The 25,563-nt window shown below is 48.5% G+C and overlaps 6 protein-coding genes across 6 annotated transcripts; 1 reads left to right on the top strand and 5 right to left on the bottom strand.

The window, feature by feature from the left end:
• Window positions 1–24: 24 nt before the first annotated feature.
• BJ212DRAFT_1444793 (SNF2 family N-terminal domain-containing protein) lies at window positions 25–4,358 on the top strand (the record flags this gene model as incomplete). Its single annotated transcript, XM_041338005.1, has 20 exons — window positions 25–78; window positions 349–438; window positions 486–560; window positions 610–686; window positions 738–856; window positions 905–1,002; window positions 1,058–1,673; window positions 1,727–1,816; window positions 1,867–1,961; window positions 2,015–2,189; window positions 2,245–2,413; window positions 2,462–2,643; window positions 2,696–2,765; window positions 2,819–2,978; window positions 3,041–3,195; window positions 3,249–3,315; window positions 3,365–3,585; window positions 3,636–3,739; window positions 3,797–4,197; window positions 4,248–4,358. The coding sequence occupies 20 exons, from the start codon at window positions 25–27 to the stop codon at window positions 4,356–4,358; spliced, it is 3,129 nt and encodes a 1,042-aa protein (XP_041197862.1).
• Window positions 4,359–7,974: 3,616 nt separating this feature from the next.
• BJ212DRAFT_1326768 (uncharacterized protein) lies at window positions 7,975–12,726 on the bottom strand. Its single transcript, XM_041334617.1, has 5 exons — window positions 12,587–12,726; window positions 12,421–12,514; window positions 10,649–12,348; window positions 8,747–10,596; window positions 7,975–8,694 (listed from the first exon to the last, which is right to left on the bottom strand). The coding sequence occupies exons 3-5, from the start codon at window positions 12,304–12,306 to the stop codon at window positions 8,249–8,251; spliced, it is 3,954 nt and encodes a 1,317-aa protein (XP_041197861.1). The 5' UTR covers window positions 12,307–12,348; window positions 12,421–12,514; window positions 12,587–12,726; the 3' UTR covers window positions 7,975–8,248.
• A 1,794-nt stretch (window positions 12,727–14,520) lies between these two features.
• BJ212DRAFT_1262200 (acid protease) lies at window positions 14,521–16,098 on the bottom strand (the record flags this gene model as incomplete). Its single annotated transcript, XM_041330246.1, has 8 exons — window positions 14,521–14,551; window positions 14,609–14,649; window positions 14,705–15,012; window positions 15,062–15,209; window positions 15,258–15,295; window positions 15,345–15,599; window positions 15,652–15,746; window positions 15,797–16,098. The coding sequence occupies 8 exons, from the start codon at window positions 16,096–16,098 to the stop codon at window positions 14,521–14,523; spliced, it is 1,218 nt and encodes a 405-aa protein (XP_041197860.1).
• A 2,628-nt stretch (window positions 16,099–18,726) lies between these two features.
• Window positions 18,727–20,213, bottom strand: BJ212DRAFT_1326743 (HAD-like domain-containing protein). The gene is made up of 7 exons (XM_041334616.1): window positions 19,989–20,213; window positions 19,894–19,928; window positions 19,756–19,837; window positions 19,606–19,706; window positions 19,465–19,543; window positions 19,283–19,414; window positions 18,727–19,233 (listed from the first exon to the last, which is right to left on the bottom strand). The coding sequence occupies exons 1-7, from the start codon at window positions 20,057–20,059 to the stop codon at window positions 18,927–18,929; spliced, it is 807 nt and encodes a 268-aa protein (XP_041197859.1). The 5' UTR covers window positions 20,060–20,213; the 3' UTR covers window positions 18,727–18,926.
• Window positions 20,214–20,254: 41 nt separating this feature from the next.
• BJ212DRAFT_1326740 (myo-inositol oxygenase) lies at window positions 20,255–21,900 on the bottom strand. The gene is made up of 7 exons (XM_041334615.1): window positions 21,647–21,900; window positions 21,463–21,588; window positions 21,282–21,406; window positions 21,074–21,226; window positions 20,852–21,013; window positions 20,719–20,798; window positions 20,255–20,665 (listed from the first exon to the last, which is right to left on the bottom strand). The coding sequence occupies exons 1-7, from the start codon at window positions 21,714–21,716 to the stop codon at window positions 20,479–20,481; spliced, it is 903 nt and encodes a 300-aa protein (XP_041197858.1). The 5' UTR covers window positions 21,717–21,900; the 3' UTR covers window positions 20,255–20,478.
• Window positions 21,901–23,344: 1,444 nt separating this feature from the next.
• BJ212DRAFT_1444789 (NADP-dependent oxidoreductase domain-containing protein) lies at window positions 23,345–24,664 on the bottom strand (the record flags this gene model as incomplete). Its single annotated transcript, XM_041338004.1, has 8 exons — window positions 23,345–23,388; window positions 23,441–23,608; window positions 23,671–23,857; window positions 23,908–24,143; window positions 24,201–24,291; window positions 24,346–24,415; window positions 24,470–24,554; window positions 24,607–24,664. 8 exons carry the CDS (start codon window positions 24,662–24,664, stop codon window positions 23,345–23,347), a joined length of 939 nt encoding a protein of 312 aa, XP_041197857.1.
• Between the last annotated feature and the right edge of the window lie 899 nt (window positions 24,665–25,563).

Here is a 25,563-nt window from a genome sequence, read left to right as displayed (position 1 = left end):
GAGCTGATCGCCTTCAAGGACCTAATGGATGAGGATGTTTTAAGCGACTTCGTCCCCAGCAACATCGTGTCGCGTCAGGTTAGCAGCCAGCATGCCCTATTCTAGCTCCGTACTGAAATCGAATCACCGTGTTTAATTCTCAGCAAAGCGAGGGGGTGGATGACGGTGAAAGCGAATACGTCGACGAAGGCATGAGTGCCCAGGAAGATGAGCTCGTTAGTGATGAGGAGCAGGAGGCGCGTTTATGACATTGCCTCATCACGTTCATCCCCGGTTCTAACACCCCATGTGTTCAATTAGGGACCTGTCGCTGGCAGCTCATCTCCATCAAAACTGGCAAAAATCCAGCAAACCGTAGAGAGGCAACAAAAGAAGCGAAAACGCAAAGCTGAAGAGAGTCAACTCCACGTCAAACGACAGGAAATGGACAAAGCGAAAGTGAGTGCGCGCGACTACGAGGAGGCAGTTTTCTTATTCCACTTTAGATTACCGATGCTGTCAAACGATATTCGTATCTTCTCGGCCAGACAGATCTTTTCAAGCATTTTGTTGATATCAAGGCGCGTTATATCACGCCGGTCCCATCATATTCTACTCACCATCCCGTAGAAAACTCGTGATCCACAATATGCTGCTTTATTGGACTCACAGCCGAAGCCGAAGGGTAGGGGTAGAAAGAAGGGAGCGTGCGTCATTCGCGTTTCTTCTGTATAACCACCGACTAATATTTTGAGTAGCGACCAGAACGCACGTCATCGCAAGTCTGAGAAGGAAGAAGATGAAGAGTTGTTGAATGACGGGGGATTTGCTGCGGATGGAGATGACCAACCATATGTTTTTGAAGAATCGCCGAGTTGTACGTGTCGTCCAACCCACGACTAGCCACGCTAAACCATAATTTTAGACATCAACGGCACGATGAGAACATACCAACTTCAAGGACTCAATTGGATGGTCTCATTGCACCACAATGGGTTGAACGGTATCCTTGCCGACGAGATGGTATGTGGTGTTATAACTCCTAATATTTCACTTCAATACTCACTGAACCATACAGGGTCTTGGCAAAACGTTGCAGACCATCTCTTTCCTTTCCTACTTGAAACATTATCGTGATACTCGTGGTCCGCATTTGATTGTTGTCCCTAAATCCACCCTTCAGAACTGGGCTCGCGAGTTCGAACAATGGACACCGGATGTGAACGTTGTCGTTCTGACCGGCTCAAAGGAAGAACGCGCAGAAATTATCGCTAATCGGCTCATCCCTCAGGATTTCGATGTCTGCGTTACCTCGTATGAAATATGTCTCATCGAAAAGTCGGCACTCAAGAAATTCTCTTTCGAATACATCATAATAGACGAAGCGCACCGTATCAAAAATGTCGATTCCATCCTCGCTCAGATAGTCCGCGCGTTCATGTCCCGCGGACGTCTGCTTATTACAGGAACGCCGCTGCAGAACAACCTCAAGGAACTGTTTGCGCTTCTGAACTTCATTTGCCCTGAAATATTCTCAGATTATGCAGATTTGGATTCTTTCTTGCACAAGGATGATGATAGTGCGGAGGGGGAGGAGGATAAGAGCAAGAAAGTCGTGGAAGCTCTTCACAAAATTCTTCGTCCGTTCCTCTTGCGGCGTGTCAAGTCCGACGTGGAGAAGAATCTTCTGCCTAGTATGTTCAATTGATACAGATACATGCCTGCGTTGACGCCGCCTTACTCGCAGAGAAAGAAATCAATATTTACGTTGGCCTGACGGAGATGCAGCGGAAGTGGTACCGTTCAGTGCTTGAAAAGGACATAGATGCTGTCAATGGTATGCTACTCCTTGACGTTGCTCAGTTCACTCATCTCACCTATTCAAAGGCTTGACTGGAAAGAAGGAGGGCAAGACCCGCCTCATGAACATGGTCATGCAGTTGCGTAAAGTGACATGTCACCCTTACTTGTTCGACGGCGCAGTACGTCTGTCGTTATCTCTTTTAGACACTCGAAACTGAATCTAGCAACTCAGGAACCCGGTCCTCCGTATACGACTGATGAGCACCTCATCGAAAACTCGGGCAAGATGATTATCCTCGACAAACTTCTCAAGTCCATGAATGAGAAGGGTTCTCGTGTATTGATCTTCAGTCAGATGAGCAGAGTGCTAGATATCCTTGAAGATTATTGCCTGTTCAGGGGTTTCAGTACGTAACATTCAAAGTTGCCGTCTTTTGGGTTGACTTCTGGTTCGTTCAACAGAGTATTGTCGTATCGATGGTAGTACAGCGCATGACGATCGAATCTTAGCTATCGACGATTACAACAAGCCCGGCAGCGAGAAGTTCATTTTCCTTTTGACCACACGCGCTGGCGGTCTGGGTATCAACCTCACCACCGCTGACATCGTCATCCTATACGATAGCGATTGGTTTGTTGTCTATCTTTGTATCCCTCCGATGTGCTGATCCGTTTGCAGGAATCCCCAGGCCGATTTGCAAGCTATGGATCGAGCGCATCGCATTGGCCAAACTAAGCAAGTCTACGTCTTCCGCTTCATCACCGAGGACAGCGTTGAGGAGCGCATGCTTGAGCGTGCTGCGCAGAAACTCCGGCTCGACCAGCTAGTTATCCAACAAGGTCGCCAACAACAAGCAAAGGGTAAGATTCTGATCAGGAGTTTTCTTCCAAAGCGCTCACTGGTTGGGTGCAGCTGCCAGCAAGGATGAGCTGCTCGAAATGATCACGCACGGCGCTGAGAAACTCATCAACTCGACTGACGCGTGAGTTACTTGGCATTACACAAGTTTTATATTTCTTGATCACTACCAATCAGATTCCTCATCAACGATGACATTGATGCTATTGTCCAACGCGGTGAGGAACGTACGGCAGAGCTCAATAGCAAGTATGAAGGCCTCAATCTTGAGGACCTCAATAATTTCAAGTCCGATGCTACTGTGCAACAGTGGGAAGGCGAAGACTTCCGGCCAGGTGTACGTTTTTATTTCAATTTTGATGTGGTTTCGAGTGTTCTGAACTACGAATTATCATTCAGCGAAAGGGCCTCAACTTCAATATGCTATCTCTCTCGAAGCGTGAACGGAAGGCCAATTACTCTGTCGACAACTATTACAAGGAGACGCTTCGGGTTGGTCCGTCGAAGACGGAGAAGACGCCAAAACTTCCTCGTGCGCCCAAGCAAATTCAAATGTACATGAAACTTCTGTTCCTGCCCTTGCATTACAGTTAACGTCTCCCTGTAGACAAGATTTCCAGTTTTTCGACCCCGCTCTGGCTCAACTCCAGGAACGAGAACTCGCCGTGCACAAGGTATGTTCTTTATTGTCACTTTTCTACTTAGTATTCATTCTGCAACCAGAGGCAAAATGGTATCACAGCTACCCTTCGTGAATCAGGACCTGACGACACGCCGGAGAAACTTGAAGCCGAGCGTGCAGCTGCGCAAGAATTCATAGATACCGCCGAACCGCTGACAGAAGAGGAGCAGACACTGAAAGAGAAGTACACCGAGGCTGGCTTCCACGATTGGAGCAGACGAGACTTCCAGCAGTTTGTCCGCGCGCTTGAGAATTTTGGATGGTATTGTATTTTCTGCTTTTCCGTGAGGTAGGTTACTGACGTACGTGTAGGACGGATGACTATGATCTATTAGCTTCGGAGATACAGGACAAGGACTGGAGACAGGTTAAGAAGTACTACCTGTACTTCAAGAAGCACTGGAAGGAACTGTCTGGTAAGCGTATCGATCAGTCGTATTTTTACGAATCTCGGCTGACTTCTCTGAATGAAGAACATCCAAGAATTGCTGCACGTATCGCCGAAGGTGAAGCCAAGCGGAACAAACGGTCAAATCTTGAATTTCTACTTGCAAAGAAGATTGCGTCGGTGCGCTATCCCATGCAGGAGCTCGAGCTCAACTACCCGACTACGAAAGGCAAGGTCTACAGTGAAGAAGCGGATAGGTATCTCCTGTGCCGGTTGAACCACTACGGGATGGGCGCGGACGACATCTATGAACGCATCAAGAAGGATATCATGGAGTTTCCTGTATTCCGCTTTGATTGGTTTTTCAAGAGCCGGACCCCACAGGAGCTGCAGCGCAGATGTAATACATTGTTGGGCATGATCGAGAAGGAGGCAGAGGCAAGGCAGGCGGAGGAGGTGAAGCCGAAGGGCGGGTCGCGGGGCAAGGTATGTTGATCACTGCGTCTCGCAATGTACATCCTGACGTTGGTTATTAGAAGCGTGGAATAGATGATGTGCAGAAGGATGAAACGCCACAAGAGTCTGGGTCACCTTCTCCTGTTCCCGCGCCAGCACCCAAGAAGTCACACAAGAAGAAAAAGACGTAGATAGTCGTGCGTCCTATTTCAGTCTTTGTAGATTTATTATTTTCGGTGGAGGTATTATATTAAATTTGAGCGAATGCCAGCTATATTTACTAAAGAGCATGCCATTGTTGTTCAAATGTTCATAGGCGAGGAGCGCAAATCTGAAACCCGCCCGAGGCATGTGGCTCAATCATCATTGACTCTACTTGTATTAACCATCAAGGTCTCTCGTGTTGTCCTCAAATTCCTATAGGGGATACGAAGGGAAAATAACATTCCCAACATTCATGGATGCTGTATATCAGAGTACGATAGCGAACATTTATCGGGAGTGACATTGGATTGCATAAGTATCTGGAAATACATGCGACAGCTGAATGTATTCCAACGAAAAGGTTCGGAAGGGAGAGGCTGCTTAGCGGGTGGGTGGGATAGCAGTATTTGATTGTCGAGTGCGAGAAAGACGCGGGAAGCACTTTGTAAGAACTGCAAAGCAGCTAATACCTGGAACATGTTCGGCGCCTAATGGAGAAAGGGGTCTATCACTGGTAGTTGCACTGGTACTTCCGGTCTGCAACATTGCTGGGGTGGCTCCACTGGTCACATCGGATGTCCCTGCTGGTGGCGTACTGCTGCTTGATGTACCAGCGTGGGCTTGCCGACGAGGAGGATGTAGCGGCCTCGCCAGATGTCGTTTACCACTATGGGCATTAGCAGTGCGCTGAGACACAATATCAACATTACGAGATGGATGTCGAAAGGTTAGGGAGACATACATATTTGCCTCGTGTTGCGAAGACGTCCACGAGGGGAATCCTGCGTGGGCGAGGGGTAAGGCCTTGGGGAGCGGAGGAACGAGAAAAGAGACGATTCATCATGTTCTTGATTTTGGACCCTTCGGCGTGGCGCGTGGTGGTAGCAGCGCGATTGTGGTGTCCAGGATCAAACTATCGAATGATGATGAGACGTGCATCGAATCCACTGGATCATGCGGACTTACATCATCGAAGAACCTATTAGTCTGTATTGGAGCGCGTCTTGGGCGAGGCTGTGTGCTTGGGATTGTTTTCTGCAGGACTGAAGTTGGGATCATGAAAGACGACGAGCGTGAAGGCGTACTTTAAGAAATTTCTCCGTGGACTGTATGACAGGTCAATGTGAAGCACGACACAAGAAGAGAATTTGCTCACCTGTTGGGGCTCCTTCTCTGACTCGCTCAGAGGAACTGTCCATGTGCGAACGAGCTTGTCCCAACAGCCAGTCGCGATGAGCTGGCTGTCCTCGGAAAAGGCCGCACAGTAGACGGCACGAGGATGCTCGAGTGGCTCGCCGATGGGTTCGAAATTGGTCAGGTCAAAGAACTGCGTCGTCTTGTCGACTGAAGTGGTAGCAAATTTGGTGCCATTGGGAGCAATGGCTAATGATTCAAAGTTGTTGGTGTGTGCGTCAAACTTTTTGATGATGTCTCTGGTGGTAGCATCTGAGATTCGGATGTCATTGTGGTTTCCACTGACGAGACGGAGACCATCTGGAGTGAATGCGACTCGCCATTCCATTCCCCTCACTCACAATCCAACGCTCATCGGGGGATGCTGCAAAGACTCCGGTATCGTGTCTCAACAAGGGCTCACCCACTTGTTTCCCCGTGTCCAGATCCCACACCCGAAGACTCTCGCCTTTGGAGCTGGTAACGAGGAGACGGGTACCGTGGATGAAAGCTACGTCGTTCACAGCTCCTTCGTGACCCTTGAGCGTCAATTCGAGAAAAGGTGGTTTCTTTCGTGTGGGCTCGGCGGGCGCTTTGGGGGATGCTTTGTGAATAGTAACCACCATTCAATCTTGTTCGGTGTCTCAGTTAGCAGGAACACTGAGGGAGCAGCAATCACTTACATATGCTACGGTGAGTAGTCGATCTTCTGTAAGATACTTACTATCGCTGAACTCTCATGTCTGCTGTGCTGTAGATGGCACGTGGTGTCCTGCATACGGTTTAGCAACATCTTCAGCGCTTCTTTTAGGAGTCCTATTTAGTAGGTGCCGAGGCTGCTTTTACTATGTTTCGACGTGTCCTAACTGATACAATTTCTCGGCCACTGATCAGTCGACCCGAGGTCTCTTCTCGTATTGATCCCGTACCAAGGCCGGGGTGATCGCTTGAGTGTAATATTGGTTGGCCGTGGTAATATCATAACCTCAGCCCGAGGGAGAACCAGCTTTACGTTCTTGCTGGAATCATTTGGCCTGCGAGAGGTTTGCAACTACCCTCTCGGTACGCTCCATTGCATGATTTCTCCTTATCACTGTAAGCTGATTCCTGCTACAGGTTGTCAAGTATGAGTATGGCGACCATATAGACGCGCAACGAGACATACTGGCAGGCCTATATACACACAAGATTATCCACACGAACTATTGATACAGCATATAATCAAGCCACGATCCAACACTCTTGTTACACGTATTCTCAACTTCTCGGGGAGTAGTACCACCACCCACAAGATTTTCCTGTGCAAACTGGACTGACAGTCATGCCAGGTTCTGCATCTCACTGCGCCCATTCCAGTTGGACTCATGAATGTATTTTCCTGAACTGGACGGTTCTCGCTGCCAACATCCATGCCCTGGTTGCTGCTGGCAAGTTCTACTAGAAAGCCGGGTGCGCGGATCAGGTCTGGTTGTACTTGGCAACAGCCACTTCCTTCCGCAAGAGCAGTACCGCATGCACCCTTTTTGCCTCGATTTCCCTTGAACACGTTCTATGAAAGTATATTGTAGAGTGGCGTCGCTGCTCCCGGGCGTCTTCGCAAGAATGACCTTCTCCTATTACCCGCCTCTCGTGTTGTGCCTGCCCGCCGGTTACTTTCACAGTTCAGCCTGTCGTAACTAATACAATTTCTCGGTCACTGATCAGTCGACCAAGGTCTCTTCTCGCATTGGTCTCGAACCAATAGGCGATCACATAAATACAATATTGGTTGGACGCGGTAATATCTTAACTTCAGCCTGAGGGAGAACTAGCTTTTCGTCTTTGGTAGTGTCATCTGGCTTGTGAGAGGCTGGAGACTACCCTCTTGGTACACTTCATTGCATGTCTTCTCCTGACCACTTCAAGTCGATTCCGTCTACAGGTTGTCATGGGCAAGTACGACCACCATACGGACGCGCAGGGAAACATTCTGGCTGGCCCACATGCATGCGAGATTGCGCGTATAAACCGCTATCGATACATCATACAATCAAGCCACGACAGAACACTACTGCTAGATGCATTCTTGACTTCTCATTGAGTACTACCTTCAACAAGATTTTCCCATGCAAACTGGACTGACAGCCATGCCAGGTTCCGCATCTTACCGGGTCTGCGCTTGTTCCAGATGGACTCACGAATGTATTTGGCTGAACTGGACGGTTCTCACCGCCAATATCTATGCCTAGAGAAGAGGCGATTGCGCGACAGCTGTCTCTATCATCCAATTTAAAATTAGCCTTCAATCCACCGTAAAACTGCTGCTGGCAGTGACTGTACAACATCTTCATCAGGAAAACCCTCCCATACAAACCTAGATTAAACAAAGCGTTCGTAAGTGTCCGCAGCACACTTAAGCTAAGCGCTCATCTCAGCGGTTTTGCTGATGCGGCCGAAGATCGATCAAACTAAGGAGCAATTGCTGTTCCGTTGGTCCTAGAGAACCTGAACGTCCATTGCGACTGACGAAGTTTTTGTGGACAGTGCGCTGATTAACCTTACAAATTAGCGTGTATTCTAATCAAAAGAATGAGAAAGTAAGTAAAGCATGATACTAGAGTCTAGACTGCGGTACAACAACAATGACAGCAAAAGATACCCCATATGTGCACCATCCGAGAACGGACAACTCAGATGGTGATTCCAGTAAGATGGAATGTGACATTCAAAACTCAGACCTGTGAACCCGTGTAATGATGTCCATGTCGTCACTACCACCGAAGGTCGTGTGGTGACTATCCAAGCTGAAAACGCGGGACCCAGATTGAGGGCAGTTGGTCCCCTCAAAGCCCCCTGACTGCTGGAGTGGGGTAGGAGCGTCGACATAGATCTGAAGAATGGAGGGTTGGTTAGGTGTTATATTTGGTTGCGCGGGAGGGTCGGGGAAATCGGAGAGGGTGGACATGCGTGAGTACTCAGACCCGCTGGTCATGTAGCTCGATCGCATGGCATCTGCAGAGAAAGGTGGGGATTGGATGAACGAGATGGGGCTGACCAGGTCAGCTTCTTCTGCAGCATCGTGGATCGAGGCATATGTAGAGGTTCTACGAGAGCCCTGGTGAATGGTAGATTTTCCTGCAGCGTCAACGACATCTTGTCGGATGGGGTGACCTGTGAGAGACGTTTGTTAGCCACTGATTGAATTCCACGGAATGTCGTGTACCAAAAGTGTCATTCTCTTGTGAGGCGATCAGAGGAGAAGATACTCGAGAAGATTCGATATCTTCTGGAACACTCGCTTCAAAGGGTGCTTCGTAAAGTTGTACTGGCGACTGGGTAACAGCACAGGGATCGACCTGCGCCGGTGAAGGAGTCCTCGACATGTCCATGAAGACATACGTTTGAGACAGTTCATCCGATCGTTGATCCCCTGGTCCACCTGACCTCTGCCCATGGGAGAAATCCGAGGCCGCCACATGCAGTTCTCCAATCTCGCTCATACTGCGCATGAGGTTAGTGAGCGCGCTTCCAGAATAAGAGCTATGAATATCCGACGGTATACCCTTGCTGATTTCGCTTGCGTCCTGATGTTTTACGCTAGATTTTCCACTGGACAGCCTGCTTTGGGGAGGCCTGTAGAACAAATCTTGAAATTCGTCCAGATCATCATTATCCAAAGCTGAAATGACAAGATGTGCGGAGGTGATGTTGGTCGTGGGACGGGCACCAGGAGAGTGGCTGGAGTCCCTGCCTTCGACTGGTGTCACGGATATCAGACTCGGAGGACGAGTAGAAACGACCGCAGAGTCAGAGCCGGATATCTGGGATCGATTATTATTGAAGGCCGTGGGCGCGGATGTCGAGTCTTTGACCTTCCCCTTGTCTATGATTCGACTCAGAGTATCCTGCTGGCACGGGATGATGGTTCCGAAAGATTGATCCTCGGAGTCAGTTTCCTGCTCGTCTTGCGATGGCGCAGCGAACACAAGAGCCTCACCGACGCCATACTTCTCGAAGTCAGGACTACTGATGGATATGTGGTTACCAGATGTGAAACCATTGTCCTCCTGCACAACGCTTGGCGGAACTGGCAGCGTAGGAAGGACAGAGTTACTGGGCTGCCGTGCATGCGAGTTTACCGGCTCACTTAATGCAGCAGCGTAAGGATGTGAGATTACACCCGGCTGCATTGCCCGCGGTGGGAGCCTATGACGCATGCTGACGTCGCTTGTAGCAGTATTCGAAGGGAGTTGGGGGTCATAGGCTGATGGATGTGGCCCAGCATAATCAGATACTTTAAGATCATGTTGTAGGCCATGCTCAGAGGATGGACTAAGATAACGTGTATATATGGCACCGGTGGCATATGGATGGCTGGGCATGCTTGGGAGTCCAGGATCAAGACAGAAGCGATTGTCGGAAGGAGGGGGAGATGAAAGTGCTATACCAACTCCTTCCCCACTTGGTATAGTCGGGGCTGGAGAAACCCCTATGACGATGACGCGTCCCTCGTCAGCTTCGTTGTGCGGGGCATCCGCAGGATCACTCAGATGTATGATTTTGGTTTCCTCCGTCATAGGTTCCAGGGCTGGTTTCTTGCTCTCAACGGGGGTGCCTAGTAAATCGCTAAGATCTCCGCAAGGTGCGCATGCTTTAAGCAGGGCAGTTTTGCCCCAGGAGTCATTTCGGGCATGCCGAGTGTTTTGAGGTTGAGGATCCGTGAGCGACCTCTGTGAATTGGATTTACCAAGGGAGTGCGAGTGTGAGCGTGTGAATGAGTATGAACTAGAACGCCCGCGAGAATTCGAACTAGCGTGTGAATAGGAATGAGATCGAGAGTGCGAACTTCTTGCAACATTAACAGTAGGGGCAATGCCCTGACCTCCTAGGAGCGTTCGTGCAGCCAGATATTCTAGGGTCGTGCTGCCCTCCGGCTTGTGCCCATGACTCCGTGACAATGACCTGGCACGAGCGCGGGAGAGGGAGCGGGTTCGGCTGTTCCCGAACGAGTGTGAGGCCTGGTGTTGCCATTGCCTTCGTTGTTCTTCTAGAACCTCGCCTTCTTCAAGAACTCTGCAGGAGTACTTGGTTATTGGTTAGCTACCTAAAAAAAATTGTGGCTTACTGGGTTAACGATGGCACAGGGGTTGACGGACGGAGTTCCTGTTGCGCGGTCGATGCGCCCGGTATACATTCCGACTCCTCGAGGTTTATGTCCTCAATTGGGTCTGGGTGCCGTTGCATGGGCGCAGTACGAGGTCTACTAGAAATAGAGGGGCCAGACAGGATATCAACAGCCGACCTAGATTTCAACAAAGCATGGTGTTCCTTCAGTGTATCAGTTGTAACCAACGACATCTGTGGTCTCCCGCCAAGCAGAGCAGGACTGAGGCGCGGGGTGGCACCCTCAGTGACAGGCGTGATTGGCGGACTAAGGATTCGTCCACTGCTTCCTCCATGTGGCTCATGTGCGCGCTTGACTTTTAGGCGTGGACGTGGAAAGAACAGTGCGTTGCACCATGTCTCGGGGGATAGCCAACGTTCCACGCCTGCTACCGGCGATGTTGATTTTGTGCTCTGTTGCAAGGGCTGCTTGTCGCGTGATGCAGCAAAAAGATTCGGGGTGGAGACAGAGGGCTTCAGTGGTGACCTCAAGGGACGTGCATTTTTAACCATTGTGGCGGCACGATCACTGCGAGGGTCGATCGCATAGGTCAGTGCCCGATTACGCAGAGTGGGATTATTGTGCGAGAAATGACTACTTTGTGAGCACGAATCCAGTTGTTGATGTCCTTGACGAGATTGTTGAGAAGTTCCGGGTCGAAGAGCAGACATGGAAGCGGAGGAAGATGTATTTGCATATGGGTGAGCCATGAGGATAGTTGGAGAGTCATAGTTTGTGGTCGGGAATGAAGGAAACGAGTCTTGGTCGGGTTTTCGATGCAAGTCGACATGCCGGGCAGAATGTTGCTTGGATGGAGAGGGATCTACGACATCAACACGTGGCAGGTAATGGAGGGTGTGACTTCTACGGGATGGCCGTGGCAATGTGACATAAGGTGAGTCAAAGTGATTGCTAGTGTTGGGACTAGAACCAGAAGGTTTCGCAAAATTAACGTTTTCCTGGAGTGTACTATGTTGGACAGAATTGGGAAACCATGTTCCCGGCATGTGAGTCCGACTAATAGGGGATACAGGTGTACTGATTGATTGTCTTTTTGACTTTTTGCTAGACCCGAACCCGAAGAACCGACCTATTTTTTTCTGAGGGGACGACATTGCAATACGCTGCATAGGCATTGGGGATTCGCCAACGCCAGCGCTGGCATCCATGGTGTGGGTAAGGCTTTGCAAGCGCGGTGCACTTGCCTGTCGCCGTCGAGGATGCGGCCGTATCGGATCGATGATGCTTGTTGAGCTCGTGGTACGCCTCGTGAAGTCAGAGCGAACTCGGGTTCTGGGGAACCCAGTTGATTGTGCAGGTAGACCTAGTCCCACTGGCCCTGCATCGTTCACGGACGTGTCCCGATAGCGGTCCAGTAATTGAGAGTCTTCCAGAAACGTATTCACGTCATCCTGGCTAACGGAGTGTCTCATGGTATCTTGCTTAGCCATTGAGACGCTCTTGGGTGGTTCTAACGGACCATTATAGGGAATATACCAGTCTTCTTCAGGATTTTCAGCATAGGGAGAACGAGATGAAGACCCCGTTTTGTGACCCGGAGAAAAACCAAGCCGGGGTAACATGGAGAACGGGACGCTGCTGGTAGTCTTTGCTCCCATCAGATTCGGAACGTGTGAGAACGAAGATTTCAAGTGTTGATCCTGCAGATTGTAAAACCACAAATTCATGATGTTAGGTGGGGAAATTGAGTGAATCGTGAAGACACCACGTACGTTGTACCTCGTACTTGAAGAAATCAGCTCAAAAATGTCCCCGCACCAATTTTTCACGGCAAGAACGGAGCAAGATGTGGCCCGAGCCTCTCCACTGATACTTGATCATCAATAACATTGCATCAACACGGCTCCGGATAAGGAACGGGTGCAAGTACTGCCTCACCTATGATGAAGACAAGAAGAAAGAACGTATAAAGAACGGAGTAACAGTCATGAATGGGTTATCAGAGTGTCTCCGTATGAGGCCAATACCCTCACAGTGCCTACAGAGCCCGCGCTCAGTCGCAGTGGTTAAATTTCAACAATAATATTAATGTGTTGAAATCACACCGGTAATATTGTTACCCACGTGTGCACTCATCGATCATCACTTACCTAATTCGCTGCGAATCCCACAGTGGCGTGGGTAGCTTGCTCGTTAGAACTCGCTCAAATGGCGGTCAACATGTGCACGAGCGTTTACAAGGCATTCATAATTAATTTCATTCCACATCATCGTACTCATGCTGGCAACATCGAACAGCGTTTCTCACCAGGGAATGTACCGCGAACTGCGACATAAACTTGAAAAAGAGGTTCAGATGCTGAGTGACACTGGCTTCAGATATGACCCTCCACAGGCCTCTATAGCAGTCACTGGGAATGCTGATGCCAGGTGCTCGGCATGCTCCTAGGTCTAGCTTTATGGTTGGGGTTGTTGAACTAGAAAGGAATATTCAAGACAGCGCAACTAAACACGTGTTCTGTTCCATGATTGAATAAGAATGACGAAAAGGGAGCCGTGCACTTCATTGATGGCATGCCAGCACTCACTGGGATTCATCATTCCACCGATTTTTGGAGATCCATCAGCGGGTACCACCCGAAGGAAGAGTGCCGTTCCTCCCCAATTCACTACTAGGGGTATTATTGGCATATAGCCTCTCACACCACCATTTTGGAATGTTGTTATCTGTAGCGTCTGTATTCATGGACGTTTGGTTGAATGGGTTGATATACGTATTGTGCGCATATGCCCGAGGAATCGTTCATAACCAGTGCAGCTCATGGTGCTATATATATGTTCTATGCGGCGCTATTAGTATTTGTATCGATAATCATAGCCAAAAGTCAGATATACTTATCACAGATCCATAGTAATCTGGTTTGTTCAGCCGCCGACTAGAGCTATAGACATAAACCTGCAGAGTTTTTCAGAAACCTATCCGAGTCTCTGTCGACCCGAAGAAAGAGTCTTGAAGGTGAGCGCCAGCCGTGAGGGGGTGGGACTATAGCAGCTCATGGCGGCATGCGTCGAGTGTGTCTCATCTAGTCTAACATTAGCTCGTGACCGGCTGGCTGAGCTTGTGGCAGAGCCGCCAGGGCGAAGCTGGGAGTTTGAAATTTAGTAGGTGCCGATCATGCCGGCAACTTTTCCGTGTCTATTATGTAATTAACCTCCTACCATGAGTTAATTCCGTCCCACCTTTAAGTCGTGTGTCACTCAAGACGCTGTTGACAATCTACGATATGAAACCATAACCTGTAACAGCTGCTCCGATTGTTCAAAAGCTCAAGGAGAATATCCTAGGAATTTAGAGTATTGATACATGTAGCCTATTAATCTTACACTGCAAAGATCCTGTTAAATTGGAATACACTTGGAACTTTGTGTGGTGTGCGAGAAACTCTACCTCTTATGCATTCGACATCTCAAGCTCTCAGATCTCAAGTCTATACACGACACATTTTTAAGGCGACTCCGAGGCTGCCGAACGCCACCATGTGGCAGTCCGAACTGCATCCTCTCGTATCACTTCCTCACCATTTCCTCACTTGTATTTTTGCTCTCACGTCCCGGTTGGGATTTCCTGGTGTCAAGCATGTAATCGTCCCCTCAAGACGTCTGAGTACGGGACTACGCTCCTAAATTTCTCGGTCATAGCACTGATGAGCACCACATGAGTGCATCCTAAAAGTCGCAATGAAGCCCAGGCCCTAAGGAGTGGCGCAGTGAATTGAACGGCGCATGGGGTATCCCAATCACAGTAAGAAAAACGTGAGGTATGTGTAAATGAGGTATTACTGCCGTTCATCCCCTTTAAGAAGGTACTCGTATCAAGCAGTGTACGTGGTAAATGTATGTTCACTTTTACAGAAATTCGTCAGCCGGAAGAGAAAACCAGATACGAGGAAAAAAACTCACGTATAAGCAAATCCAACGCGATTGCTATCCGTGTCGAAAACCTGCAATTTAATCAATACCCGGATTATACAGTCACCCCGCGATTCGACAACTCACAGCATAGTACTTCTCCATGAACTTCTGCCCGATGATGAAGTCTAGCCCTTCGCCACTGTCAGTCCCTAAGTACGAGACAAGGCCGTACTGCTTGTTTGCTGACAAGCCCCATGCGGTGTTCTGGTCAATCGGAATGAGTTGCGCTGCAGCGTCCAGACTAAAGACGGTGCCGCCGATAGTAAAGTTCAATGGTTGGATTTCCGAGACGGAGGATTCAGGGACGGTCATGAGGCCCGTGCTCTCATCGAGCTTGGCACCAGGGATGGCACGCATGTAGGACTCGAAGAAGTTATCAGCGAGGAGGATCACTAAAAATGTGTCAGAAAGTATGCATGTGGATGGGTAATAAAACCCTACGGGTGGTGCCAGTATCGACGATTCCGGCGGTTGACGTTGGAATAACGGTTGTTGTGGAGCCGTACGTTGCATCGGTGACATTGATGCCCCAGTAGTAGCCAGCAGGGTAAGTTGCGGTGACCGGCGTGTAAGTGATTTCGCCGGTGTACTGTATAAAATTCAGAACTATTGTTTAGGACATAGTTTTTGGGCTCACCAAAGACGAATCGATGCCTCCATAAGTGAGGGCTCCATCTGCACGCAAATTAGATCACCTTCAATTATACCACACAACCCCTCTTACTAGTGTCATTGTAACTCGTTGCAGGTGCGAAAGAGACACCCAATATTTCCTCTGTGATCAAACCCTGCGAGAGAGCGTTGTTCATAACAGTGGGAATCAGCTCATCAGTGCTTGGTGACAGTGTGCCCTCAGTCAGAATGGTGGGGCCCACGCCGACGATGCCATCGACGCCCTCGAAGTCGGCATAGGAAAGAGCATCACCAATGGACTGGTTCGTGATGACAAAACCTGGAGCGAGCGTCACCTGGTCGAGATCTGAAGGTCGAATTTTCAGATGTTACCATTCCTAAGTAGCCCAAAGACCTACACTCCAAGCCAGAAAAGTAACCAGAGCCGTAAGTGACGTTGACGTCCTCACCAGTGAAGATACTGGTCGAGGTCTGGACATAGGTCGTCCCAGTTCTTGAGATAAAATGAGATTTGGCCTGACGGAATAACAAATCAGGTCTCACCCGACAAAAGTATTGGAGCTACCAGTGTCAACAACTAAATTGTAGTATGTTGGAGGGCTGCCAACGCCAACACTGGTTGTGTACTGGACATATGCGAGGTTAGATGCGGGGACGGTCGTAGGACCACCAGAAGCAAAGCTCTTCAGGAATGCAGCACGTGAACGATCAGCATCAGGCAGTCCTGCAAGGGAGGAGCCAGAAGGCGCAAGCTTCGTCAGGGGAATTCTAAAGAGGCTTGAAGCCGATACAGAGGTCACGGTGACGAGGAGCACTGCGCGAAGCAGGGCTGAGAACGACTGCATGTTGAACAAAAGAGCGGGGACCTTGCTAATGCACCATAAATGACCCAAGGAGGCTTATATGGGTTAAGGCAACCGATAGCCACTCAGTACCGACAGGACTTGCCTGAAGGAACACATGGAAGTTGAAAGTCTCCATATGAGTCGATATAAATAAACTGGAAAACATACGCAGAGCCAATGATAACATGTGACATTTTCCAGCATATTCAGGTTTGGTTGCTAAAGCGCTGACATTTGAACAGAGTAACCATAGGTAATCAGCGACTCATGAGTATTAATAATGCGAGATTGCTCAGCTCCGTAGAGTAGTGGCATGGTCAGACCTGTGGTATTATTCCCATTCATCGATCACACTTGTCTCCTGAGCAAGCAATACCAGGCGTCATATGGCTGGAAGTTAAATGATAGGCACACGACTCACGAATAGTTCTAGAGTCCGAGACCAATCAGGACTGCTGAGCCATGATGTCTAGAATGTAGCAGACGTACGAAAATATCCCGCAATTGAGCCTTCCTAAACATTTCTAGGTCGCTGCGCTACCGAGCGACAGCAGGTGACGACTACAATTCCTGCTCAGCTTGACCAGGCGGCGATGGGCGCATTGAACAACCAATGCGTGCTTAGTGCTATTGGAAAGCCAATTGCTATTAATAAGACCACCAAACTTGTACAAAATATGCTCACGGAACCTTTACTAGATCTACACCCACACCGTATGGAGGAGTACTTTTGTAAAAACCATCCAGGATAAATGCAAGACACCTACACACGTCAAGAGGCCCACGGCCGACAGTTCGGCGATAGAACCGTCAATCCTCTGTTGCCCGTACCGCTCATTGTGTGATTATATGGTGTCAGAGCCTCAGTGGAACATCTTCTGGTTGGTCGATGATAGCAATACTAAGTTCTCAAAAAAACAGACACTCCTGATGCTTGCATTGACATGCAGGTCATTTACGGATCTTGCACCGGAGCCTGCATGACCTTGTGCCGCTAATCCGATATCTCCCACAAAGCTTGTGGAATCGGGATAACCAAAAACCGGTAAGTCACACTCTGCCTTGCGTTCGTACTCACTGTTAACAGGACTTTCAAAGAGCCATGACCTACGATGTGACTGTCGGTACCGAACTTTGGCATATCATCAGCCACCCATCCCTCTCTCCCTCACTTTCTGTTTCCCAATCTGACGTCTCTTACCTGACTCGGATGTGGGGTCAGCAACGAAACATTCCAATATATCTAGTTGCTACCCCGAAATTGGTGACACTCAATACCAATCCTCACCGTCAATTCATCCGAACAGTCCAAGATGTCTCTATCATAACCCAGTGCCCTTTTGTATGTGATGTCGTGTTTTCTGCAAAATCAGGAGATGCATCGTAATGCGTTGCATCGCCGGTCTCATTTAAGATCAGTGAGCACTGGAGAAATTTCGAGGTAGCCATGCTATTACAGATGTCTAATTTGCCTTCACTTGAATTCTTACGCTTTGAACTATCTTCCACGCCCATATCTGCACAGTGCGGACACAGAAACTCTTGCCGAATCAAGTACTAAAGTCATACAAACCAGTTTGAATGAAGCCGAACGCTAGCTCGGTTGCACGTCACAGAGCAATCGCCGAGGAAACGAAGATATTCGAGTTCAGTGAACTTCTGTCTCAACAACCCATCGTATCCCTTACGCTCAACTTGTCATCCTTCCTTTCTCTAATTCGTATCACCGCAAATGTCTTCGCCTCACCGCATCATTGCCCACGTCTAGTCTGATATCGCGTTGCCATACATTGGTCTACTGTAGACAGACGTGACATATCCCCTGACGTTCTCCACTCAGGATTTTCATACAATGCGCTGAGTTTGGCACACTTTGACAACTCGAGAGTTCGCCATCCTACAAAGGTAGATGGTTTCATTCTGGCTTTCGCACCTAATTTGACAGAAATCGCTGCATAGGAGATATCTTCCCACAAGAATGATCCAGCAGCTAGGACCTCAGGCTCGTCCAGCGGTCGATCGAGTCTTTCTCCACGGAAAATCTTGGAAATGAAGGTGTCGGAGGTCCACCTCTGACGGAGCTGTACAACTGCCACCGGAGACCGGAAAGCAGGCTGGTAGCGACATTGATGAGGATGACGAAGATGACGAGGAAGATAGCGGAAGTGAAGGCGAATTCGTCTGACCAAATTTCATTAGCCTCATTAGAGGAAGGATAGTTCGAAACGTTCGCAGACGAAGTACTCAGCTTTCTTTGCGATGATTCGTCTTATCTTTTTCTTTCACTAGAGTACCTCGAATTCGAAGTATCAATTGCAGCGCAACCATCTCTTTTTCAACTTATAGACTTCCATTGAGGGAGGCGCCGCCATTGTCCTTGCAAGATAGAACTCTCGTTAATCGCTTCCATGGATCTTTCGCTCCCCCGCCAATCTCATTCCCATTCTATGATTGCAACCCACGCATTTTCCTGTACCCAAGCATCTCCAACGCTTAGTCGGTTTGAAACTATGTTTAGTCACACTGAAATCCCCACCCACCCCAGCATCCCGTTATCAAGCCAACTTGGTTATTGCCCAACACCTGTCGTGACTAGGGCACGCCTGAGATTTTGTTGCATCATTTGGTTGGTTGAAAATCGCGGTTGTGCTTGGCGTATTCAGGCGAAGTTGCGGGCGAAGGCACTGACACGCCGAGAATAACGAGCTGGGTTCGACTTGAACAATTAAAGGCGCAATCTTGATACCCCTAGATCTAAATACACCGTGTCACGAGTACTAAAGACCGTCCTGCGATTGCCATCACTTGGGGTGAAGTGAGACAACCTCTCAAGCTACTTCAGGCCATTCCCGTGTAATGATACTCTGTCGCTCTTCCTCCGTCTCCGCGAAGATGATGAGCTTCATCAAACCTTGCGCTTCCTCGAAGCTCTGGAACAACCGGTGCTTGATCTTGTTCATGAGGCAGTATTCCATCAATTCGTTCTCTCCATTCGGCTTGTACTTGACGAACAGACAAGTCGCTCCCCGCGCTGCGGATAGGTCTGAGACGCCATCACCGAAGAAGAATACTATCGGGGCGGGCTGCATATTCCTGTATGGGGCAATCGCCTTCGACTTGTCATGTCCGAAACCGCTAATTTATCGTGCTCAGTCAAACGCGAAACAGCGATGTGTAATGTTACCTCTCGGGATGACGGTATTGGATGTCCCAGCTCCCATCATCGTAGGTTTTCACCTCGTTTGATATTATTTGAATGCCGTCGAGGCTAGCGAGGTGCTTGTTCAGCACGGCACGGATGATAGGTTCCATACCACTGCAGAGGAATGAATTTACAGCACGGTGAAACCATAAGTTTTTTTGTACCTGGACACAATTACCACGGGTATATCATTCGTTTCGCAAAATTCGTAGAAACCCTTGAAGGTATCATCGACTTTGATATCTAAAACAATCTAGACATTAGCTCTGGACAACAAACGCCCATCGTGCGTGGACAAAACTTACTGTTCGCGACAGCATTTTTACAGAACTCGAATGTATGCGTCACCTTGCCTTCCTCCTTGCCATTCTCAACGACGCTCACGATCATCTTCCGGAAGGCATCCCTGAATGACGAAATCAGCTCTGCGGCTTTGTTCATGCAATGTTTCGCACCGGAAGTTATCTTCGCCATTACGTATACGCTGATTGAGGGCAAAGCGATCTGAGCGCCCCATCCCAAAGGTGTCCGTCACAACTGAATGGTAGTACTTCAGTCAGTGAGGCACATAGTAAGTTCTCGACGCGACGAACAATCATTGGAGTCCTGCGTGGTGATCGTGCCGTCCCTGTTTGAGTACAGCGATCAGTGCCATCGCCGCTTAGATCTAGATCTAGAGTTTACGCACCAATCGCTGAGCACGATAAATTTCTTGCCGTGGTAGATGACTGGTTCACTAATAGGTGATTCCTGCGACATTGTAGAACGGCGGGTTGTCTAGTATATCCGGATATATATTGTCTAGCAAGATAGAAGGAATGAGTGAAAGATGGTGAAGGCTGAGTCCGTGAGATATGGGAGCGATAAGTTTCAGTGGTGGCGCAGTCAAGGTTGCACGTTGGTTAATACAAAGCGGGCGCCAATCATTATCTTATCTCTCAAACTCGCTGTTCTGTGACAATAAATTAAATTATGTAGATGCTAATAAAGGCCTCTATACGAACATTGGGATACTGCTGCAATAAAGTAGATGGAACAACTAAGGACACAAAGCTTCTAAAAAATACACATCTAAGCTGCACGGGTTTTGCCCTCTATATCGACTAAAAGGCTATGTCTACATTACCAGACGGTCGTCTATAATTTTAAAATAAAGTCGTGCGCGCTATCACGCGCACCTACCAGTCAATCTCAGAAGGAAAGAATTTAGCAATGAGGCCCTCGTAGTATGGACGAAGTGTTTCAGTGTCGCAGGGCTTGTCACTCTTCGAGTAGAGATCATAAGGGTTGAAGGCGCGAACGGCCTGAAGGGATACGCGATCTTTCTCATTCATGAGGTGTGTGTAAGCTCCCTCACGGTGCCATCTAATTAGATATTGTAAAAATTCGGTGGATAGTGCAGACTGAGAGAAGCTTACGGATAAAAACTATGATACCTAATCATAGCAAGGCCTTCTGCTGGAAGCGAGCTCTGATCCTTAACGACATTGTAGAGATACTGCGAGAAGTTTGATAAGCAGAGAAGAATACAATACGTAGACAGAAATATACCTCGTCATGACCCCAAGACACCATAACATTATCAAGGCCGCAATTAGGCTCATAAATTCCATACTGCGTAGAATAAACGGCGTCGTGAAAGTCTGGGTTACCGGCGAAGGTACTGGGGTATATGTTTTTATCGGAGAAAGCGCAGCCGACGATGAAGGTATCCTAGCGTGAAGAAGCATATCAGTCTGCATGTCATCATGAATACCGGATGAAGGAACCTACACCGACGACGTCCCACTGGCCCTCACTGCCAAATAGGTGCAACAGCTTACCAAGGTCGTGGATCAAACCGGTAACTTGCATCCATTCAGGTTTGCCATCGCGCCGAATGGCCTCGGCAGTCTGGAGCAAATGCTCAATTTGCGAAAGCTCAGTCTAAATATGTATTGCGAGTCAGCAAAGGAAAATCGCAAGCCAATAAATCACTGACGTCTGGATCCGAGTCATCTACAAGCGTATTGAGCATTTCCATAGCTTGCCAGATACCCATGCGAGCGCGTTTCCGGCTCTTGAATTCCATGCGGGCCTTGATGTTGAAAGCTACAGTCTGTTTTTCTACATGGCAGCATCAGTACCACATAGTGAATTAGTAGATCGGATGTATGAATCACCATGTTGCTCCTTGTAAAAATTCTTGACGCGATCGCAGGCAGTCTCATACTGCCGGAAGGTCGTCTTGTCTTTGGTAGAATCAAACTCAGACTGAGAGTCCCAAATTTTAGCCTTTAGAACATTTACTGCAGAGAGATGGTAAGTCACGTCACGAAGCGGTGGAACGGCGTGATGAATACACACCGTCATCGACTGCATCGGAAAGAGCGTCGAGCTCGTGTCCGGCATGTGGATTAATAACGACAGCAGGCATGTCTAAGAGTGATGGCGAAGTGAGGATTTGGGGGGAGGAGCGGGAGGCTTAGTGGGAATGAGAGAGACAGACAAGCTGCCTTATATACGAATGCGACCATCGCGAGCACCAAGAGAACCTGAAACTGCCCTGCACTGATTCACAGTACGTGTTTCCCGCAAAATTGATGACGACAATTTGAAAGATTGACAACTTCCTTATTAGTATGTCGGTCGGTCCTTTTGCAAATTGGTGCCGCGGACCCTTCCCGCAAGCCCATGCCGACCCTTGCCGACCACGTGGCTCTTGCGTGGCTCCGATGTCTTCTCGGCTCACGGAAGAGTTGATCTGGCCGACAACCGTTTTCTGTAGACAACAAGTACTGCGTAGTTGGTGACCAGCTGGTCATCGTGCTGAACATCAACTACCATTTCCAACAATGATATTGCCGTTGTCGGCCCATCTAGTAACACGTTTGAGTCCCGACTCGGCGTCAAGGTTTGCACAGGATCTGGACTTGCTTAGTCTAACTCAGTCTAACTCTCGTTCGCTTCCGTGATCCAATATTGAATCGATGGTAACCTAACCTAACTTAATCTCACTTTCCGTTGGCGTTATAATGATAATCCGAGTAACCGCAAGAGTACAAGGCCACTGACAGCTGAATTTTTTCTCTTGGTGCAGCCCTTACTCAGGTTCACATGAGAATGCAACAACTTGGCGTTGCATAAAGCACGGTAAGAACCGGACGGACTCATGCGCTTATGGCAGAAAGTCAATTTGCCGTCATGACTAGTCACGACTAGCGTGCACGCATCACACAGGTCCAGAGAATGATTTGTTTAACAATTAACCTCAGCTTTCCCAGCTCTCGGGCTCTTGACCATAAGTACTACTTGGGTATCCTTCGAGATTTTACTTTGCTGGCTGGGCGAATTGAGGAAATTTACCAGAATCTTCGAGTCTTGATCTGTTTGCGTCGGTCTAGAAATCTTCCTCAACATGTGTGGGTCTTTTCGCCATCTGTGACTCGTCAGGCCAACCGTTGCCCCACGGACTCTCGTGATATATTTACGGACACACGCGGTCAAACCTGCATGATAATCCTAGTATGGATGATGAGATGAGTTTACGAGCTGTGCATCTCTCCTTCAGGTCACACTTAACCATCATGATCCTTCTCTTTGTGCTGGCACATACGCAATCAAAATGTATGTATCACCTATCGTCTTGACAAGTGATGAGCTGTCATTTCTATCCCGAGGACGACTGGCCATACCCTCAAGGAGTACTTTCAGTCTTGCAAAGTGGTCGCACGCTTGTTTACAATAACCCGCTAAATCCTTGCTCCGATCCGAAAATTCTACCGCATCCGACATGCACAAGATCAACTGTATCGCCTGCCGGTTTGCCCCATCGTGTGAATGGAGGCACTTCCTTACTCCTGGGCTGTGCCATCTCACCATCGCGTTGCATTCTTTCATTCCCGTCATTCATTTGCCAGTGTGTCGGCCAGTCAATGATGTGAAAATGTATCTATGCAGTTCTACTGATGCAGACCGTTTCATGTCTGTTTCAGATGTTACAGTGGTGGTCTCCCATTTACCTACCATCATTCATATACATCAATGAATGACTGCACCTACCACTCACTTAGTTGGAACAGGCCAATTATCGAAGCCAAGGTCAATACCTGGATAGCACATTTCAGTACCATCATTTTCGCCGCTATTATCAACACTTACCCCAGGGAGGCATAATGAAACGCTTCTGTTTGCCACCTGCTGCTACACCGTCGAGGATTTTAATGTCCTCTGGTGTTAGCACACTGTATGCCTCTAGCGTGCCGGTCAAGTTGGACTCGATACGGGATGGTGTCACTGATTTGGGAAGGACAATGATATCCTTCGCCACTGCAATCAGACACGTCAATCATCACTATATTGCACGGGGCGAATGACAAGCATGAACGCACGCAGGTAGCCGAGAAGGACATCGGACGTGCTCTTGAGGCCATGCTTCTTTGCGATCTCTGTGGCAAACTCATCGGCCAACAGCGGAGAGTTGGTCGAACCAAGGGGCGAGTATGCTTGTGGAACAATTTTCTTCGACTTCAAGTACTCAAGAAGTTCGAGCTGAGGATTGTACAGATGAATTTCGAGCTACGTGTTTCAATGGTCAGTTTTGAATGGTGACATTACGTCAAACACACCTGATTAACAGCCGGGATGATCTCAGCCGTGGGCAAAATCCTCTCGAGTACCGTCTGGGAGAAGTTTGATGCACCAATTGCCTTGACTTTACCCTTCTTTACCATGGCTTCCATACCCTTCCAGGTGTCTATGAGGTCCCAGGATTCATCGATGTCACGGTTTCCGTTCGGGCGCATCGGCATGACAGGGTGATTCCCATTCGGGTTCATCGCAATAGGCCAGTGCACAAGGTAAACTGGTAGTTAAGACTGTCAGCATCAGTCAAACAAGACCTGAGAAATGCAGATCTCACGGTCAAGATATGTTGTTCCCAGGTTTGCGAGTGTCTGGTCGAGGCATTCCTCAACACGTCTATGGTATGTACCCCAAAGCTTGCTGGTGATCTATCAATACCCAGATGAACAGGGTAATGAATCCGTGAGATATGTCGTACGCACAAACACCTCCTCCCGCGGAACGCCCGATGCACGCAGACCCTCCCCGACTTCCTTTTCGTTCCCATACGCCCTTCAGTGTAAAGCAATCATTAGGATTATTTCACGATCAACAAACGTTTCCTACCAGGCACAGTCAATGTGTCTATAGCCTGCCTTCAGCGCATGTTCGACGGCGCGAGCGACTTCATTGGGTTTCGATTGCCACGTTCCTGTCCAACTTGTCAGTCAGTCATCAACCCTGAGCTGAGTTCAAGAGCTCACCAAGCCCGATTGCAGGGATGATCTGGCCATTATTAAGGGTAGTGAAATGCGATGCCATAGGTAACTAGAGACGGTGTGAGGTTAACAACGCGATGTTATCTCTCCATGCCGGCTCTGGACTATGACTTGCACGAGACCATCGTGAGATTTCATCAGAATCAGATGATCCCTGCCTCATCTTCAAGTCACAGATAATCTCTGTTCACGCGGTGCCCAGAGATAACATATCTACGTGGGTTCGGGAGATGTTCTGCCAGGTCTCGGGCGCCATAAGTGATTGTGATATAGTACAATGTGCATAGTAGTACGTAAATGCATCAGCTAGTTCCGAATATCGTTTCGTGCGGCCCGACTGTCAGTACGGACCGACCGGTGCGACTGCACGTATGATGGCCAAGCTGATGTTGATCCGAATACATAGACGAATGCCATATGATTGTTAATCAACGGGCACTAGGGTCCAGCTGGAAGTTGAATCTTTTCATTTCTGGGCACCTTTATTTCGTCATTCTTTCTAAGTAGATGCTTTGATACCCATAATCAGTGAGAGTGTGGTCAACTCGAGCGGCTGAGCCTGATAAGATCAAGTTCAGTTTACTTCTCCGAGTCCACGATCACATTAATATTGAAGATGGTCTCGGGATGGACCGAAGAATCTTAATGGTACCAGTCAAGTACTTATCGATATCGTCGATATCTTCCCGGCTGCTAGTCATCCACGCGACCATTTACGGTTTGTTACATACTATGAAACCACAGTAGTAAAAACTTGGCCTCGCACGAACTTTTGCATCCAAATGCGGTCAAGTGCGCGGAGGTATCACGCCTAATTTGAATGCAAAGTCCGCAGCGAGGCCGAGTTTTTTAAAAACTCACAGTTTCATATGCAACACATCGTTTGATACTGCTTTTACTTCCCTGAGATTCCAATATCTCGCGTTTGTCTCGTGGGTCATG

The sequence above is a fragment of the Suillus subaureus genome (assembly GCF_016647635.1).
Source record: "Suillus subaureus strain MN1 chromosome Unknown BJ212scaffold_4, whole genome shotgun sequence".
NCBI classification, from domain to species: domain Eukaryota; kingdom Fungi; phylum Basidiomycota; class Agaricomycetes; order Boletales; family Suillaceae; genus Suillus; species Suillus subaureus.
This window is presented reverse-complemented; position numbering and strand designations above follow the sequence as displayed.